Raw genomic sequence first — 19,154 nt, 5'->3', positions numbered from 1 at the left:
GGCTGATGTGCTTTGTGATACTGGTTGTTAATATTTGGGACAGTACAATAACAATGAAGGTTGAAAGAATATTCAGTTGTTGCATTCCTTCCCTTTAAACGTCTTTGATGAATATTCTCCAAACTAGCTTTTTTAAAAAAAAAATCCTTTTAATTAAAATCTTAAAAAAAAAAGGGCTACAAAGGGTAATTTGCTGTTGGGCAGGAAACATGCTGCAGAGTCACTTCTTTCTGGTTATTACAACAGAAGAATATAGAGGATCAACATTCATTCTATATACTCTCAGGCAATGGGTTGAGAAAGAAATGGAGATTTTCCTGTTGCATCAGTCATCTGATTATTTTTCTCCCTTTCGTAGTTTTCAAGATTTTTCTAAATACAATTTTTAAAATTGACTCAAATGGAAATTGTGCTTTTCTCTGTTATGTCCTCCCCCCACATTATTGTATAAGTTTAGTAGCAGTCTGAAATGTAAGTTTCAGCAAAACTTACGGCTGCATATGTTCTTATTGGACCAGGAATTATTTACATGTCATATATTCATTAAAAATTTTCACGTTGATGCCAGAAGTAGTTACATGGCATTAATCTTATGAGATGTATGCTTACTTACAGTTTTTTTAAGAAAAAGATTTTGGAGAGAGAGACAGAGCAGGGGGAGGGGAGGGGCAGAGGGAGAGAGGAAACAGAATCCCAAAACGACTCAGGCTCATCCCAGGACCCTGAGGTCACGGCCCAAGCCAAAATAAAGAGTTAGATGCTTAAGCGACTCTGGCACTCCTTAATTTCAGTTTTTTTTTTTTTTTAAAGATTTTATTTATTTATTTGACAGACAGAAATCACAAGTAGGCAGAGAGGCAGGCAGAGAGAGGAGGAAGCAGGCTCCCCGCAAGCAGAGAGCCCGATGCGGGGCTCGATCCCAGGACCCCGGGATCATGACTCGAGCCGAAGGCAGAGGCTTTAACCCACTGAGCCACCCAGGCGCCCCTTAATTTCAGTTTTTAACCTACTTGACAGTTTCTTTTGGTTCAGCCTTTGTCAGTCTTCCATGAAATACATAGTACAGCTAAATAGAAACCATTTACTTGCATATGCAAATTACATGTGTGACTTAAGTAGGAATCTGGCAAATTTATTATGTTTCTACATTCTTGTTTCATTTGAGTTTTTTTGTTTGTATACTGGATACTCTCTGACAGCATACATTTCACATTTTTTTTTATAACCTGATAAACACTTTTGTGTTACCATTCAACTGTGTCAAATCCTTACATTTTGGCCATGCTGATTTCTGAAAATTTTTTAAAAAAGAATCCATTACAGATATGGTTAAAAGTCCATTTGTGCACCTCTCCCTAGTGCCTTTCCTCTTTTTCCCCAGAGGTGTCTACTCTTCTGGATTTAAGCTCTTCATTGCCAGACAACAAAATAAGCTAGCATTTCATCTTCTGAGGGATTTGGAAGTGCTTTGAGGAAAAAAGACTCATGGTCACATTCTCACCTGCAGATTTGTAATTTATATTGAAAGCACTGAAGGCTCTCAGACATGGAAAAAAAAACCTGTTAATTTTTAAAATTCAGCACTGTACAACTCTTTGACCACAGAACCCCTTCACCCAAGATTTCGTGCTCTGTTGTGGCTTTGAACATGCTTCCTGAAAAACACTGCCTAGAGGTATACTGTTCCATGATTGACTTTCCATTTAATTTTATAGATTTTTACTAATGTCACTTTCTAGATTTGGATGAGAGAAATACTAATACTATCACTTTCAGTTGATAATGACTGTTGGATTAAGCTTAAAATTACTTTGCAAAAAAGGGAGGTAAAATGATAATAAATTGCATATTCGTTGGCCAGGGTACAAGTTAATTATGCTGTTTCATTTTTTTAAATTCTTGAGTCTGCTAATCTATTGAATACTGAAATGTCTGGCTGTGGACCATGGCAACAAATATCCTTTGCCTTAAACTGATCTGTTACATTTTATGTTCCTGTGGCTGGAAGTAGACCGAATTTGTTGTTAATGTTTGACACATTTTCTTGAATAACAGTTCTTCAACTGTTAATGTACAAGATGGTACTTGAAATCTTTGTTTGCTTTTTTCTTCCTGTATTAGAAAATCTGGTGCTTTTTGTAAGTTATGTATAAAAGAAATTTTTCTTAAGATTTGTTCGTATTACTGGTTTGATCCAGGAAAAATAAAATGGGAAAATGGACACCATTTTTGACCTTCAAATAAAACTATATATTGGTTTTCAGACTGTTCACCGAGCCTTGGGGTCATACGCATTGTCTTAAGGCAGGACGTTTTGCCTCTGTGGGATGATAGGTCCCTTAGGATCTCATGAGAATGTGGAGGAGAGATGAGGTTCTTGAAAAATACACAGAGGGACAGTTTTTACATACAATATCGCAGAAACCGGGGAACCTCTTCCTTGAAGGAAGAGTCCAAAAACAGACCTCTTTCCCTTGCTGGCTTGTAACTCTCACTACACCTTATGGTTCTGAGATAGGAAATGATAAACAGGAAGCCTCCACTTTCTACAAAAACACATCTGGAACTGTTCACCAAATATCTAAAGACTAAAACATCAGCCCTGCTGTTAGAATTTTAGGTTTTATTAAGGAGTCTCTGCATTTTATTTCTAGGATCTCCCTTAAAACACACACACACACACACACACCCCCACACACACCCAAGCAGGTTTTGTTTTCATTAGTTAGGAAAAATTGTTTTTCATTCTGTACCTTGCTATTTTAGGCATAGTTGTGTAACATTTTTGTTTTTTAGTTTTTAAAAAAATATTTAAGAGTGAGTGAGCACCAATGGATGGAGGAGCAGAGGATGAGGGAGAAAGACTCTCTGCTGAGCAGAGAGCCTGATGCAAGGCTGCATCCCAGGACCCTGGGATCATGACCTGAGCTGAAGGCAGACCCCTTAAGTGATTGAGCGACCCAGGCGCCCAGTGTAACATTTTTTAGAAGAGATTTTTCTGTTTTTACTTGTGGAGAAAAATCTCTAAAGACCCTGCACTAGTTGTTTTGTTAGCTTAATTCAGTCTTTATTCTGAAAATTTTTATTCTAGGTATTAACTTTCTTTTTTTTTAATTTTTTTTATTTTTTAATTTTTTTTTGAAGATTTTATTTATTTATTTGACAGAGAGAAATCACAAGTAGATGGAGAGGCAGGCAGAGAGAGAGAGAGGAGGAAGCAGGCTCCCTGCTGAGCAGAGAGCCCCATGCGGGACTCGATCCCAGGACCCTGAGATCATGACCTGAGCCGAAGGCAGCAGTTTAACCCACTGAGCCACCCAGGCGCCCCTAGGTATTAACTTTCTTAAAAGTTATTGTACCTGCACTATATGATTCTACAAATATTTCCCCAGTGTTCAGTCTTCATTTTGTTTGGTGATCACATATTTTAGAGATCAAGCATCCAAAATAGGAGCCCAATGAAGGTTGCTGTTATGCACACTTATTTTGAATTAATGAGCCAGTGAAAGAGCACATAAATGAGCATGTAAAGGAATGATCAAGTGGAATAAGTAAAATCATTTTCCTCCCATTTGGTATAAATTCTAATGTACAATTAATTGGGTTTTTTTGCAGTTGATTATTCTGAAGTAGTAAGTTAAACAACCCTCAGTCAGATACAGTTCACAAACCAATGCCACCAGCCTCCGAAATGATGCTAATTCTGTTACTATTCATTTAGTTAGGACCAAAGAGAGTGTAAGCTAGCTAAGAAATATGCAGAATTCACTCCCTCCAAAGCTTAATATCTAAAAGTAACCCCATATGGTGAGATTAATTTATAATTTCTTTGGGTGGGGTTGGGGCATGGTTGCCACATTCCTTTCTTCTTTTTTTCTCCTCACATTCCTTTATTTTTAACAAGACCCCGCTCTTCAGAATCAGTCTAATTACTTCTTAGAAAGGTAAAAGAAGTAATTTTTTTGGTCAGTACCATTCAGCTTTATTTATATTTATTTATTTTTATTATTATTTTTTTATTAACATATAATGTATTATTAGCCCCAGGGGTACAGGTCTTTGAATCACCAGATTTACACACTTCACAGCACTCACCATAGCACATACCCTCCCCAATGTTCATAACCCAACCACTCTCTCCCTACCTGCCCCTCCACCCCCACAACCCTCAGTTTGTTTTGTGAGATTAAGAGTCTAAAAGAAGTAATTCTTATTTATGTATTTATTTTTAAATTTTAACCCTAAATTCTTTCCCTATGTAGTTCTGAGACTTGGAAAGGTGTACAGAATTTTGTCTACTACAACCTCCTCAGTTACATTTGATTAATAAATGAAACAAAAGGAACTACAGTTGACCCTTGCCACAACAGGGGTTTAGGAGTGCTGATCCCTTCACTGCAGTCTAAAAACCTCGTATAATTTTTGATTCCCTAAAAACTTAACTACTGATAACCTACTGTTGACCAGAAAGCCTTACTGATAATATAAATAGTTGATTAACACATATTTTGTGTATTATATGCTGTTTTTACAATAAAGTAAGCTACAGAAAAAAATGTTAGCAAGAAAGTAAGAAATAGAAAACCATTTATAGTACTGTACTGTATATCAAAAAATATTTGCATGTAAGTGACCCTGTGCTGTTCCAACCCCTGTTCAAGAGTCAGCTGTATTTTGCCACTTAATTTTGATGTTATATTTAGTGAGGTGAAGGGAAGATAGGAATAGGAAGAAAATTCGGGGCACTTCTGGGCATTGGCTTAGCCCTTTTAGGCCTCAGTTTTCTCTTAGGTAACAATTTCAGGGCTGGATACCTTTGCAGGTCTTCCCTAGTTCTAGTAGCAATTGAAGATACTTTTTTGTTGTTGTTCATTATGTAGCAGAATGAATAATACAATCATGAGAGTGTAAGTAGAAACTTCCTTTAAAATGGCTAATTTTAGTTTAAATGAATGTTGTCCAGTAGGACTTTTTCTGATGATGGAACTATTCTAGATCTGTGTTATCCAGTATACTAGCCAATAGTCACATGTGACCTTTGAGCACTTGAAATAATGCTATAGAGAGTGAATGAGGAACCTAAATTTTAACTTGGATTAAGACAAATTTAGGTAGCCACGTGGCTGATAAGTTACTGTATTCAACAGTGCAGGTGAGATTCTTAAGTATTTGTAAATATTTAAAGGGAATTCCACACATAGATTTATTATGACACTCTTGATCTTTATGTAATGATTTGCACTCGGAATCTCTTAATTTTAGAAATTGGCAGTTGCACCTCCAACTTTAAATATTTAAATCTTTCTTCCAGCATATCCTCCCTTTCTAATTGCAGTCAAGAATGGATAGGTACTATGACCTTTACCAGGGATCCTGGAGTCTTGGTAGTAGCAATGTGCCTGTATTGCTAGCTTTTTAAAGCTGTTAACCTACCAAGAGTTTATGTGTTTACCACAGTCTCCCTGTAGACGCCTGTCAGTTCCCTGCAAGGCTACACCTTATCCTGTGTTAGGCTTTGTAGTATCTGGAGAGGGTTTGATGTTGAGAATTTTATCTTTATATTGTCTTATGGGCTTGATTCTGAAATGTTTTAATTAAGGGCCACTTTACAAAATGTTGGATCTTCCACTGACAAGCAGTTTTTAGTCTTAAAATCTTGAACTATCAGCAAGATGTTGTTAGTACTAAAATATCTAGGTCACTGGACCATAAATTTACTTGAATGAATTTTGTAGTAAGTCTGTGTTAATTGCTTCAGTATTGCAAACACTAATTACATTCTTGAAATTTCCATGTTTGGGGGTCACAAAGAATTTTGAATGGTTCTTTTCTGAACTTCTGGACCTTTGAAGTGATAAAAATTAGTATAGAGACATTCTTTTGGGTTAATGGTTAAATTGATAAGCTATGTGTTTGGGTCTTCAAACAGTTATTCTGTGAGAGAATAATTCGTTTAAAATTAAGTTTTAATATATGGCACTTAGCTCACAAAACCCATTATATTCTTGAAACTTCATTTAGTGATACTGAGTCTGAGAACTGTCTGAAAAAGTGCATCCCCACTGAGGCTTTGAAGCACATCTTTCTGGGACCACAAGCACTGGTTCTGTATTGGCAAACAAAGACGCTAATTAGTATCAGTCATTCTTGAGGCTTGAAATGAGAGAAACCAAAGGCAGTTGCCATTAATTAAAGTAATAAAAGAGCGTTTAAAAACTTCATGCAGTCCAAGAGTAAATGCCTTCTTATTCTCATAGCATTTCTTCTCCCTAAAAAACTATTAACAGCTTAACTTTTATTTTTTACAAATTGGACTAAATTACATCTTGCTTTTCTGTTTGTACTTTTAATTTTATTTATTTTTTCAAAGATTTTATTTATTCATCAGATGGAAATCACAAGTAGGCAGAGAGGCAGGCAGAGAGGGGGGGGAAGCAGGCTCGCCACTGAGCAGAGAGCCTGATGCAGGGGTCAATCCCAGGACCCTGAGATCATGACCAGAGGCTTTAACCCATTGAGCTACCCAGGCGACCCTGTTTGTACTTATTGAGGTATAAGTTACATGTGGTAACATTCAGCCTTTTCTTAGTTATACAGTTCAATGAACTTTGACAAATACATATACTGTAATAAAGGTATGTAACATTTCAGTCCCTTCAAAAAGTTGTCTCTGCTTCATTTTTGTAACCACCACCATAATCAGGATATAGAGCATTTCCATCATCCCCCAAAAGTTCCCTCTTCCTGCCTCAGTTTTAACAGCTTTATAGTACTTTATAGTACTCAGTTATATGGATTTACCTTAATATTCTTAAATAACCCCTCATTGATTTTTAGGTGTTTCCAGTCTTCGAATTCAAGCAAGGTGAAACAAACGATCTTTGAAAAATTTTGGTGTGATTTTACAGCTACAGACATAGGGTAAATTCCTAGCAGAATTAAGACCTGTAACATTTTGATAGATACGGCCAGATGGCCTCCCTCCAAAATTGTACCAATTTACTTTCCAACCAGCTGTGGATGACATTGTCTGTTCCTCTCTTATTATCACTGTGTCACCAAATTTAATTTTTGCTAGTTTGATAGAGAAAATATAACCTAGCAAAGTTCCTTTTTTCCCTCAATTTATTTCTCAATTTAATTTCTTATTTTTTTTCTCATTTTAAAAACATCAGAATTTATACACACACATAAATCTAACCTGTGTTATTTGTGATGATAAATACAATGTAACATTAGAGAAAATGTGAAAACTTCACCTCTGTTTCTGGTATTTCAATATAGTTTTCATTTGCTACTTATTTGCATCTACATTTTTGAACCTATACATTTTTATAATCAGCCCCATGGCATATGCACGGTTTATGCATGTATTAGTTTGTTTGCTGTTTTATTATTTATTTATTTTTAAGATTTTATTTAAAAAATTCATTTATTTTTAAAGATTTATTTACTTATTTTAGAGGGAGCGTATACATGAGCAGTGGGGGGGAGGGTAGAGGGAGAGAGAATCCTGAAGCAGACTCCCCGCTGACTGTTAAGCCCTGAGCCCAGATATAGGGCTGGATCCCAGGACCCTGAGATCATGACTTCAGCTGAAATCAAGAGTTGGACACTTAACTGACTGAGTCACCCAGGCGCCCCTGAGATTTTATTTTTGAGTAATCTCTAGACCCAGCGTGGGGCTTCAACTCAGAACCCTGGGATCAAGAGTCGCAAGTCCCACGGACTGAGCCAGCGGGGCACCTCTTGTTTGCTGTTTTTTTTTTTTTGTTGTTGTTGTTGTTGTTTTTAAAGATTTTATTTATTTATTTGACAAGGAGAGAGAGATCACAAGTAGACAGAGAGGCAGGCAGAGAGAGGTGGGGAGGCAGGTTCCCTGCTGAGCAAAGAGCCCGATGTGGGGCTCGATCCCACGCCCCTGAGATCATGACCTGAGCCGAAGGCAGAGGCTTAACCCACCGAGCCACCCAGGTGATCCTTGTTTGCTGTTTTAAAATGCACTTTAGGGGCACCTGGGTGGCTCAGTGGGTTAAAGCTTCTGCCTTCGGCTCAGGTCGTGATCCCAGGGTCCTGGGATCGAGCCCCGCATTGGGTTCTCTGCTCAGTAGGGAGCCTGCTTCCTCCTCTCTCTCTGCATGCCTCTCTGCCTACTTGTGATCTCTGTCTGCCAAATAAATAAAATCTTAAAAAAAAAAGGCACTTTATTTCATGAGCATTTTCTTTTGTTCTAGAATCCTCATTTTAATAGTTTTTTGTTCTTTTTTTGGTCCATGACACAGTTCATTTAATTTATCCCACCTCTGAAATTTGTTTTCATTATTTTGAGCAAAGTTTCAACTGCCATCTTTTAAATATAAAAGTTAAAAAAAAATCCTTTAAGTTACTTTCTTAGGATAAATTTCTATTGGTCTCATTGTTCTGGATCTAAATGTGACATGAGAGGGTACAGTTTTATTGTTTGAAATAGTTTTTCTCACTTCATTGGGAATTCAGTAACTTTTTTTTACTAAAGAAGAAAGCAGTTGCAAATCAGTTGCAAAGTTGTGCATCTGTGCCAGGTTAAGCTATTTATTTTTCCTCCTTTTCATTTGAAAAAATATAAAAGTGATATGTGCTTCTTGTAATGATTTCATATCCACTTTACAGAGCAAACAGTCCTTTGCTATTTAGTAAATTAAATTTTTTTCATTGATTTTTTTTCCCCCCAATGGATTATTCCTGTGTTTCAGTATTTAAAAATTAACAAACAGCATACAGTGAAGTCTCCTTACCCAGTTCCCTCTCTTGGGGGCAATTAATGTGATGATTCTTCTGTTTTCTTTCTGTTTTTCACATTTTATGCATATTTGAGCAAATGCATGTGTGTGCTTTGTGTATGTGTATGTCTCTTTTTAAGCCATAAATGTTAGCATGATGCACATTTTTTGTACATACTTTCTTAAATAAGTCTTTTATTTGTATTTAATTTTTAAAAAGTAGATGACCCATGCATGTGGTTCAAAAATAAAGTAATGTCAAGACTTGAATAGCTGCCCTCCCATCTGTTCCCTGTCTGCTATCTCTCAATGAGTCTTTGTGCATATAGAAGCAAATAGGAAGAGACTTATTTTCTTTTCCTCCTGTAACTCTTAGACTAACCTTTCCACATCTAAGGAGGCAGAATAGAATAGGCATTAAGAGCTATGGATTGGGGGCCAGCTCCCTGCATTCAAGGTGTCTGCTCTGCCACATACCAGCTGTGTGATCCTGGGCAGATTGCCTAACCTGTCTGTACTTTGTAATTTTCATTTGTAAAGTACTAGTCAGTATACATACTTTGCTTTGAATAGTACCATACATGTAAGAAGTATGTGTGCTCACTAGTAGTAGCAGTATTTTTATTATTAAGGACAGTAACCAATAAAATAATATCCTAGAATCTGTACCAATCAGTTGGATTTATATTTAGTGATATGTATGGATTTAGGTAAATTCATTTAGCAGAATAGGATAGATGAGATTCCTCACTTGCTTAGGTTCTACTTGAATACTTTTTATTTTATTTAAAAACTTTTAGGGCGCCTGGGTGGCTCAGTGGGTTAAGCCGCTGCCTTCGGCTCAGGTCATGATCTCAGGGTCCTGGGATCGAGTCCTGCATCGGGCTCCCTGCTCAGCAGAGAGCCTGCTTCCCTCTCTCTCTCTCTGCCTGCCTCTCTGCCTACTTGTGATCTCTCTCTGTCAAATAAATAAATAAAATCTTTAAAAAAAAAAAAAAACTTTTAGAAAAGATTTTATTTATTTGACAGAGAGAGACACAACACAGCAAGAGAGGGAACACAAGCAGGGGGAGTGGGAGAGGGAAAAGCAGGCTTCCTGTTGTGCAGGGAGCCCAGTGCAGGGCTTGATCCCAGGATCCCGAGATCATGACCTGAGCCAAAGGCAGTGCTTAACAACTGAGCCACCCAGGCGCCCTTATTTAAAAAAAAAAAAAAAAAAAAAAATTAAAGGTTTATTTATTAGAGAGACAGAGGGTTGGGGGAGGGGCGGAGGAAGAGTGAGAAAGAAACTTAAGAAGTCTCCCCGTGAGCATGGGGCCTGACACTGGGCTCAGTCTCATAACTCTGAGATCATGACCTGAGCTGAAACCAAGTGTTGGACACCTAACCGACTGTACCACCCAAGCACCCCCCAGATACATTTTAGAAAATGTCAGAAAACAATTCAAAGCAGCTCAGATGTATTTTTGTTGTTCCTTTTTTTTTTAGCGGGGTTTTTTAAATCTTTTTTTTTTGCATACAGTTCTTTAAACTAAACATACTTTTATAACAAAAGCATCTCAGAAAAGGTGAGGGTAGAGGTGGCTGCTAAGAGTATGAATTTTTTCTCCATAATGCATCACATTTTAAAAGTGTTTTCTCATGTATTTTCCAAATTTGTTTAAAATACACACATATCTCTACATAATACTTAATTTTGAGTGATAGTGACCCATAAAGCTTTTTTAAAATTCCCTGGCCATATCTTTTTAGGGTCAAATTGTTAATGGCATTAAAAGTTCTTAGGATGGGGGCGCCTGGATGGCTCAGTGGGTTAAGCCTCTGCCTTCAGCCCAGGTCATGACAGGGTCCTGGGATCGAGCCCCACGTCGGGCTCTCTCCTTGGCGGGGAGCCTGCTTCTCCCCCTCTCTCTGCCTGCCTCTCCGCCTACTTGTGATCTCTCTGTCTCTAAATGTATCTTTTTATCTAAAGATAAAAAAATCTTTTTAAAAAATTGTTCATTTATTTATTTATTTGACAGAGAGAGAGGGAGAAATCACAAGTAGGCCGAGAGGCAGGCAGAGAGAGGAAGGGAAGCAGGCTCCCTGCTGAGCAGAGAGCCCGATGCGGGACTCTATCCCAGGACCCTGGGATCATGACCCGAGCCGAAGGCAGAGGCTTAACCCACTGAGCCACCCAGTAGCCCCTAAAGAAAAAAAATCTTTAACAAAAAATAAAAAAGTTCTTAGGATGCCTGGTTGGCTATGTCAGGAGAGGATATGATTCTTGATCTTGGCCTAGTGAGTTCAAGCCCCACAATGGGTGTTGAGATTACTTAAATAAATTAAAAACAATAGCAACAACCCTGAAAAAAAAGTTCTTAAGCCAAGCAAGGACTGAAAGACTGAATTGTATTTCTATTTAATCTTTCCATCCTCAGTTCTTTTTCTTGATAAAATCAAAGCAACACAACACCTCTTTCCCTTTTCGCATCTTCAGATCCCAGTTATAAAATATATGTTCACTGTAGAAGATATAAAAACAAACAAAAAACCCCAAAAGAAAACATAAAAACAGAACAGGGAAATAAGAATAACCATATTACCTCTACTCAGCTTAGTATTATTTCTGTTTAACAGTTTGGTGTCTAGACTTCCATTTTTCTCTACATAGGTGTGCATGCACACTCATGGTACTGATCTCCCTTTTACAGTGGTGGCATTAGGAATGCTGCACACACTGGGGTTTTTCTTTTTTCAATCGTATCATGAATATTTTAATTAACAAATTAGTATAGTATCATTTATAACAGGTGCATCATATTCCATTGAGCACATATGCCATACTGAAATATATTTTGTAATATGTTTCCTATTCAAGGCATTTAAAAATAAACTGTCATTAAACATTTGTGTAGGCAAATCTTTTTCGACATTTGTTATTTCCTCAGGATAAATTCTGAGGTATGAGGTTCTCAGGTTGTAGGATAGGCATGTTTCTCATGCTTTGGCACACATGGTCAAACTGTTGTCCAGGCAGTTGGTATCTCCCTACATACTTGCCAGCATGGGGTCTTTTCTTAAGTCCATGCCTATTTGAGAAACAAATTACTCCCCTTCTGAATTGGTGCAAATTCACTTCCCATTGCCTCTAAAATCATCTCTTCACTCTTCCTTCTTCCCTCTCTTGCTATTCTTCCATATCCTTCCTCCTTCCCACCTCAGATTTCATAGAAGCTGGATTTGGTCCTGGTTGGAGAGGGACCAGTTTCAAATACTCTTCACCTCACTTTTTACCTGCATTGTAGGGCATTTGCTATATAAAATCTTTCTGAGGCTTTTTCTGGACAGCCCTGATTTTTCAAAAATTAGTTACTAATTTCTTTCAATTGTAGAAGTTCTGATTTTCACTTTTGTGATTTTTAGTATCAGTTAATGTGTTCCATTTGTTAAGTGACCCTATGCGTTAGCACAGTGATTGAGAGAACTATTTCTGGAATCCTGTAGATCAGGTTCAGATTCCAGCTCCTGTTCTTGTTGACTAGCTTTAGAAACTAGGATGTCTTACTTAATCCCTGCAGTCCTTCTGTTTCTTTTCTTCACTTGTAAAACAGATAAAATGATAATACCTTCCTCAGGATTTTGTGAGGATTTATAAAGGTGATGATTTTAAATATTCCATCATGCCCTAACATATTAGTAAGCACTAGTGTAAATGAAGCAGGAATTGTTTTTCTCCTTTTTCATTTTAGTAAATGGAATTCCATCAGAAAGATAGAATATTTTTCCTACTGCCACATCTAGAAAGCGCTGGCATGTGAACCTGAATTTAGGACTTTTTTTTTTTTTTTTAAAGATTTTATTTATTTATTTGACAGAGAGAGATCACAAGTAGGCAGAGAGGCAGGCAGAGAGAGAGAGAGGAGGAAGCAGGCTCCCTGCTGAGCAGAGATCCCAATGTGGGACTCGATCCCAGGACCCTGAGATCATGACCTGAGCCGAAGGCAGCGGCTTAACCCACTGAGCCACCCAGGCGCCCTGAATTTAGGACTTTTGATCTATAAGGACTACTTCAAAGTGGGAAAACTATAGAGTGAATGACAAGAATTGTGCCTAGTAATTAGGATCATCCAGAAAAACATGATAAGCTTTAAATATGGGGCTTGAGTGACACTGCTTCTAAAAAGCTTTGGCCAGCCAGAAGTAGGCAAGAAGATGAGCTTAGTTGCCTGAGAAGAGGAACTGTTCCTGTGCATCTTGACCTCAAAAGAGGTTGCTCTATTCAAAAGTCTTCCCTTTCCTTCTTTTGAAAAAAAGGTTAAGGTGATGGAGTACTAGGATCAAAACGTTTAATAAGTTTGTCTGCTTTGGTTTAAATTAGAATGGAGTGCTGCTTTAAATATATGACTGATTAGGTTTTATTTCTACTTGTTTCCAACAGGGCATGGTGCAGATGTGAAATGTGTAGACTGGCATCCAACAAAAGGGTTAGTTGTTTCAGGAAGTAAAGATAGTCAACAGCCAATCAAGTTCTGGGATCCCAAGACTGGGCAGAGTCTTGCAACGCTGTAAGTGATAGGAACCACACCTTGGTCCCTAAACAAAGGGGAACAAGACTGTATTTTTTAACTTTGAGCCTTCTCTCGTCCTGTGTATTCATGAAAAACTAGGGTACACAACAGATGAACTTGTACCTAGGGTCTAATTATTAATTAAATATGATTTTTGTTCTTCCATGTGTATCTAAATTTAATTTGGGTGTCCCTGGGAGTGGGGCAAGGATGAAGATGAAGAAAAGGTGGTTCTCACTATCCTAGGTTGTGGTGTCCTTGTGATACATTTTGGCACTCTATGTAGCTAAGGTGGCACCCACTTACTTACTAGATACAGCCCAGTCTTCTTCATCTTACCACATCTATTTGTAGAGGAAATTTCCCCCCAGTTTTGAATCAGTTCTCATTTTCTGTTTGAGGTGCTTACTTACGATGCAGCCTCATAATAAAGTTTTGTCTTTTTAAAATTACTTATTATTATTATATTTTATATTACAATATATATTTTATATTATTATATTTTACATGATTATTTTTTATTATTATCTGTCACTGTTCATAGTTAAATAAACATATTATTAACATGTGTTTTGACCACACCCCTGCATCCTGGTCCTTCGGACTGGAACGTGAGCCAAATCCAGAGCTGGTTGGAGCAAGGCTGCCTTGTTACATAACTCCAGTGGCCACAACCAAATAGGACACATTATGACTCCTTGGAGATGTGCATTTTGTAGGCCTTGATTTGTAGTGTTTTTAGTTCAAATTAACCCTCAAACTATCCTGTGCTCTTTTTTAAATGTTTGTCTTAATGAGAGGAGTGTCACTGAATTTTGAAAATTTAATGAGCTTTATTGAATATTAATTTATGTGTTCAAGTGCTTCCCCTGCTTTACAGATAAGCTTTTCTATACAGTTGAAGCTCTGCTGCTGTTTTCATTGGTTAATGAAAACTGTACTTAGATAATGGACATTAAGAAGCAATAAAGCTTGTAACATAACAAGATCATGTTAAAAGTACACTTGAAAGAAATAGGTCAGCCACAAAAATAATGTCCAAACCTCTTGCCAAGAGGCCCAACCTCTTGTGTCTTGACCCATGTGCTTTTTAACAAAAATGGCTGTTGTGTCGATTTATCCTTGTTTTGAATTCTGACAGATTATTTTCTTGGTACTTTGTTTCTAGTCATGCCCATAAAAACACAGTAATGGAAGTGAAATTAAATCTCAATGGCAATTGGCTACTCACTGCATCACGTGACCACCTCTGTAAACTTTTTGATATCCGAAACCTGAAAGAAGAGCTTCAAGTCTTCCGAGGTCATAAGAAAGAAGCCACAGGTCAGTGGTTGTGGCATGCTTCTCATTCTATTACCTGTAGTCTGTTGAGATCCTAACAGTTTTGCCTTTGCCCACGTTTTTGTTTCACAGCTGTGGCCTGGCATCCTGTTCATGAAGGACTTTTTGCCAGTGGAGGGTCCGATGGCTCTTTATTATTCTGGCATGTGGGGTATGTGATAACTTATCATGTAAAGAAATTGTATATTTTATGAAGAGAGCACCTAAAAGTGTAAAACATAATGTCTTTTTCCTGAGTGTTCATATGTCCTATATCAGAGACTTCCTGCAGTTTTCAATTCTGTAAACTCAGCTTGGAATAGAAAAATTAGCACCTTTATTTTCAGATCTAGAAGTCATTAAGGGAGATTAAAGCAGATTTCTTTGTTTCTTATTGGTGAATTCATTCTCCAACCACTTTTCCCTCTGAAATACTCCTCAGTAAAAGAATACAAAGGAACTGACCAGATTCAAAGTAACAGGCTTTGGTAGATTTACCAAAGCAAAAGAAAATGTCCAGCATTTGTTAGAGCAAAAGAAAATGTCCCTTTTTTTTCTTCCTTTTTCGTAACTTTTGTGAAAAGACTTCTTTCTGTGATGCTATTACAGGGTAGAGAAGGAAGTGGGTGGGATGGAGATGGCCCACGAAGGAATGATCTGGAGTCTGGCTTGGCATCCTCTTGGACATATTCTCTGCTCAGGTTCAAATGACCATACTAGGTAAGCTTTCTATAAGAAATAACAAGGACTTACTCTCTTCATGGAGCAGCAGAAAATGAAGATTTAGATTTATTGATAGATTAATATATTTGTAGTCCAACTTCCTAGGAACATGTAGTGGTTTATTGTTAAGTATGTAATAATAAGAAATAATGTATTGAGAATGACTTTGTTACATGGATTTTGGTTTGCCTTCTTACTAAAAAAATATTTTGACATCTTAAATTTTTAGAAGAAAGTCACTATAAAACTTTGTTATGTTTACTGGTGGGTTGTTTGGTACTCTTAAGTGCCCAGAAATATACTGAAACCGTCCTCCTCCCCTTACCCCTCCAATCACTTTTATTTTGACAGCAAATTCTGGACCCGAAACCGACCAGGTGATAAAATGCGAGATCGATATAATCTCAACCTATTGCCTGGAATGTCTGAAGATGGAGTAGAATATGGTAAGATTCACATATTTATCCTTCTTTGAAATGTGATATACTCTTATTAAAGTGTTATGGAAAAGATTATATAAAACTAAATTTAGTTTCATAGTTTACTGATTGATAAGGTTTTATTTTTATAAAGTGTTCATTTATTGGGCCACTATGTTTATAAAATCTCTGTTGATAATAGATGTATTCCTATTTATAGATGACCTTGAACCTAATAGCCTGGCAGTAATTCCAGGAATGGGAATACCAGAACAACTAAAATTAGCTATGGAACAAGAGCAGATGGGTAAGAGACATTGTACCTATGTGTTTTATTTTTATAAAATTTTGGGAGGCGCCTGGGTGGCTCAGTAGGTTAAAGCCTCTGCCTTCGGCTCAGGTCATGATCCCAGGATCCTGGGATTGAGCCTCACATCTGGCTCTCTGCTCTGCAGGGAGCCTGCTTCCTCCTCTCCTCTCTCTCTCTCTGCCTCTTTGCCTACTTGTGATCTTTGTCTGTCAAATACATAAATAAAATGTTAAAAAAAAAATTTTTTTTTGTAGACCTGTTTCTTACCTTCATGATACTAGATTATTTTAAAAATGCCAAAATAGTTTATGTTGAGACATGTTGATAAAAGTGATATAAACTACATATTTAAAGTCTGTTCTTTCAAAAATGTGGTTTTCTCTTTTTTTTTCTTTTTTCTTTTCAGTGTTCCAGAATTCATTGTTTATGCACCACACCCAGTGCTCCATGCAATACGTGCCCTCCGTAATACCTACCCCCAGGCTCACCCAACCCCCCACCTCCTCCCCCCAAAACCCTGTTTGTTTCTCAGAGTCCACAGTCTCTCATGGTTCATCTCCCCTCCAATTTCTCCCAACTCACTTCTCTCCATCTCCCCATGTCCTCCGTGTTATTTCTTATGCTCCACAAATAAGTGAGACCATATGATAATTGACTCTCTCTGCTTGACTTATTTCACTCAGCATAATCTCTTCCAGTCCCGTTCATGTTGGTACAAAAGTTGGGGATTCATCCTTTCTGATGGAGGCATAATACTCCATAGTGTATATGGACCACATCATTTTTATCCATTTGTCCATTGAGGATCATCTTGGTTCTTTCCACAGTTTGGCAACCGTGGCCATTGCTGCTATGAACATCGGGGTACAGATGGCCCTTCTTTTCACTACATCTGTATCTTTGGGGTAAATACCCAGTAGTGCAATTGCAGGTCATAGGGAAGCTCTATTTTTAATTTCTTAAGGAATCTCCACACTGTTTCCAAAGTGGCTGCACCCACTTGCATTCCCACCAAAAGTGTAAGAGGATTCCCCTTTCTCCACATTCTCTCCAACACTTGTTGTTTACTGTCTTGTTAATTTTGGCCATTCTAACTGGTGTAAGGTGGTATCTCAATGTGGTTTTGATTTGAATTTTCCTAATGGCTAATAATGAACATTTTTTCATGTGTTTGTTAGCCATTTGTATGTCTTCTTTGGAGAGGTGTCTATTCATGTCTTCTGCCCATTTTTTGATGTGTGATTATCTGTTTTGTGTGTGTTCAAATTGAGTTCTTTATAGATCTTGTATATCAGCCCTTTGTCTGTACTGTTATTTATAAATATCTTCTGCCATTCTGTGGGTTACCTCTTTGTTTTGTTGACTGTTTCCTTTGCTGTGCAGAAGCTTTTGATCTTGATGAAGTCCCAAAAGTTAATTTTCACTTTTGTTTCCTTTGCCTTTGGAGACACATCTTGAAAGAAGTTGCTGCAACCGATGTCAAAGAGGTTACTGCCTATGTTCTCTTCTAGGATTCAGATAGATTCCTGCCTTATCTTGAGGTTTTTTTAAAATCCATTTTGAGTTTATCTTTGTGTATGGTGTGAGAGAATGGTCGAGTTTCATTCTTCTACACATAGCTGTCCAATTATCCCAGCACCATTTATTGAAGAGACTGTCTTTTTTCCACTGTATATTTTTTCCTGCTTTGTCGAAGATTATTTGACCATAGAGTTGAGGGTCCATATCTAGGCTCTTCACTCTGTTCCACTGGTCTGTGTGTCTGTTTTTGTGCCAGCACCATGCTATCTTAGTGATCACAGCTTTGTAGTAAAGCTTGAAATCAGGCAGTGTGATGCTCCCAGTTTTGTTTTTCTTTTTCAACATTTCCTTAGCAATTCAGGGTCTCTTCTGATCCCATACAAATTTTAGGATTGTTTGCTCCAGCTCTTTGAAAAATGCTGGTGGACTTTTGATAGGAATGAAAGTACAGATTGCTCTAGGCAGTATAGACAGTTTATCAATGTTTATTCTTCTTATCCATGAGCGTGGAATGCTTTTCCATCTTTTTGTGTCTTCTTCAATTTCTTTCATGAATGTTCTGTAGTTCCTTTACCTCTTTGGTTAGGTTTATTCCCAGGTTATCTTATGGTTCTTGGTTCTATAGTAAATGGAATAGATTCTTTAATTTCCCTTTCTGTATTTTCATTGTTAGTGTATAAGAAAGCAATTGATTTTGTATCCTGCCACATTACTGAATTGCTGTATTACTACTAGTTTGGGGGTGGAGTCTTTGAGGTTTTCCATATAAAGTATCATGTCATCTGCAAAGAGAGAGCATTGACTTCTTCATTGCCAATTTGAATACTTTTTATTTCTTTTTGTTGTCTGATTGCTGTTGCTAGGACTTCTACTACTGTGTTGAATGAGAGTGTGGAGAGTGGGCATCTTTGTCGTGTTCCCGATCTCAAAGGGAAGGCTGTCAGCTTTTCCCCGTTCAAAAATGTGTTTATTGATGACGTGGCCATTTGCTCTCATTTCCTTGGCTAACTGCTTTTTTTTTGTGGTTATAGGGAAAGATGAATCAAATGAAATTGAAATGACGATTCCAGGTTTGGACTGGGGAATGGAGGAGGTGATGCAAAAGGATCAGAAAAAAGTTCCTCAGAAGAAAGTTCCTTATGCAAAACCTATTCCTGCTCAGTTCCAGCAGGTGAGTAACTAGTAGCAGTCCCAACTTGTCCACGCACTGTGGGGTTCTGCTTCTTGAGTGCCTCTTGCATTGTCTCATCTATGGAAAGTATTTCTATACCACAGACTTCTTTGGAGTATTCTTCAACAGGATTCCCATCTGCTGCTCTGCAGTTAGTGCTGAGTTGGTCATGATTCATGTAGCTCTTCTTTTTTTCTCACCTACTTCTTATTGTCCAAGCTATCAGAGGAAGGAGAAGAAGCATGGAGCAGAGAGAGTATGTTGACTCTCTTCTTCATTTGTCTGTCTTTTGCTTTATTTGTCCCCTCAACACAAAGTACACGTGCCCTTTTGAAGAGGTGGGCAGGCTTTTCATTCTCAATAACATGTAAGATCTTACAG

The 19,154-nt window shown here is 37.6% G+C and overlaps 1 protein-coding gene across 8 annotated transcripts in view; it reads left to right on the top strand.

The window, feature by feature from the left end:
* The window catches only part of WDR33 (WD repeat domain 33), a 124,479-nt gene that overhangs the window by 87,086 nt on the left and 18,239 nt on the right, over window positions 1-19,154 (top strand). For 6 of the 8 annotated variants that reach the window (XM_032354000.1, XM_032353999.1, XM_032354001.1 and 3 more), the window contains 7 exons: window positions 13,180-13,306; window positions 14,478-14,632; window positions 14,723-14,801; window positions 15,239-15,349; window positions 15,704-15,798; window positions 15,992-16,078; window positions 18,634-18,773. In XM_032354000.1, coding sequence (XP_032209891.1) covers window positions 13,180-13,306; window positions 14,478-14,632; window positions 14,723-14,801; window positions 15,239-15,349; window positions 15,704-15,798; window positions 15,992-16,078; window positions 18,634-18,773 — 794 coding nt within the window. Of the gene's footprint in view, window positions 1-1,381; window positions 2,684-6,837; window positions 6,922-13,179; window positions 13,307-14,477; window positions 14,633-14,722; window positions 14,802-15,238; window positions 15,350-15,703; window positions 15,799-15,991; window positions 16,079-18,633; window positions 18,774-19,154 lie in introns of those variants that run through there. The other 2 variants (XR_004288323.1, XM_032354003.1) reach the window with 2 other exon arrangements.

This window comes from Mustela erminea, chromosome 8 (genome assembly GCF_009829155.1).
Source record: "Mustela erminea isolate mMusErm1 chromosome 8, mMusErm1.Pri, whole genome shotgun sequence".
In the NCBI taxonomy this organism is placed as follows: Eukaryota; Metazoa; Chordata; class Mammalia; order Carnivora; family Mustelidae; genus Mustela; species Mustela erminea.
This window is presented reverse-complemented; position numbering and strand designations above follow the sequence as displayed.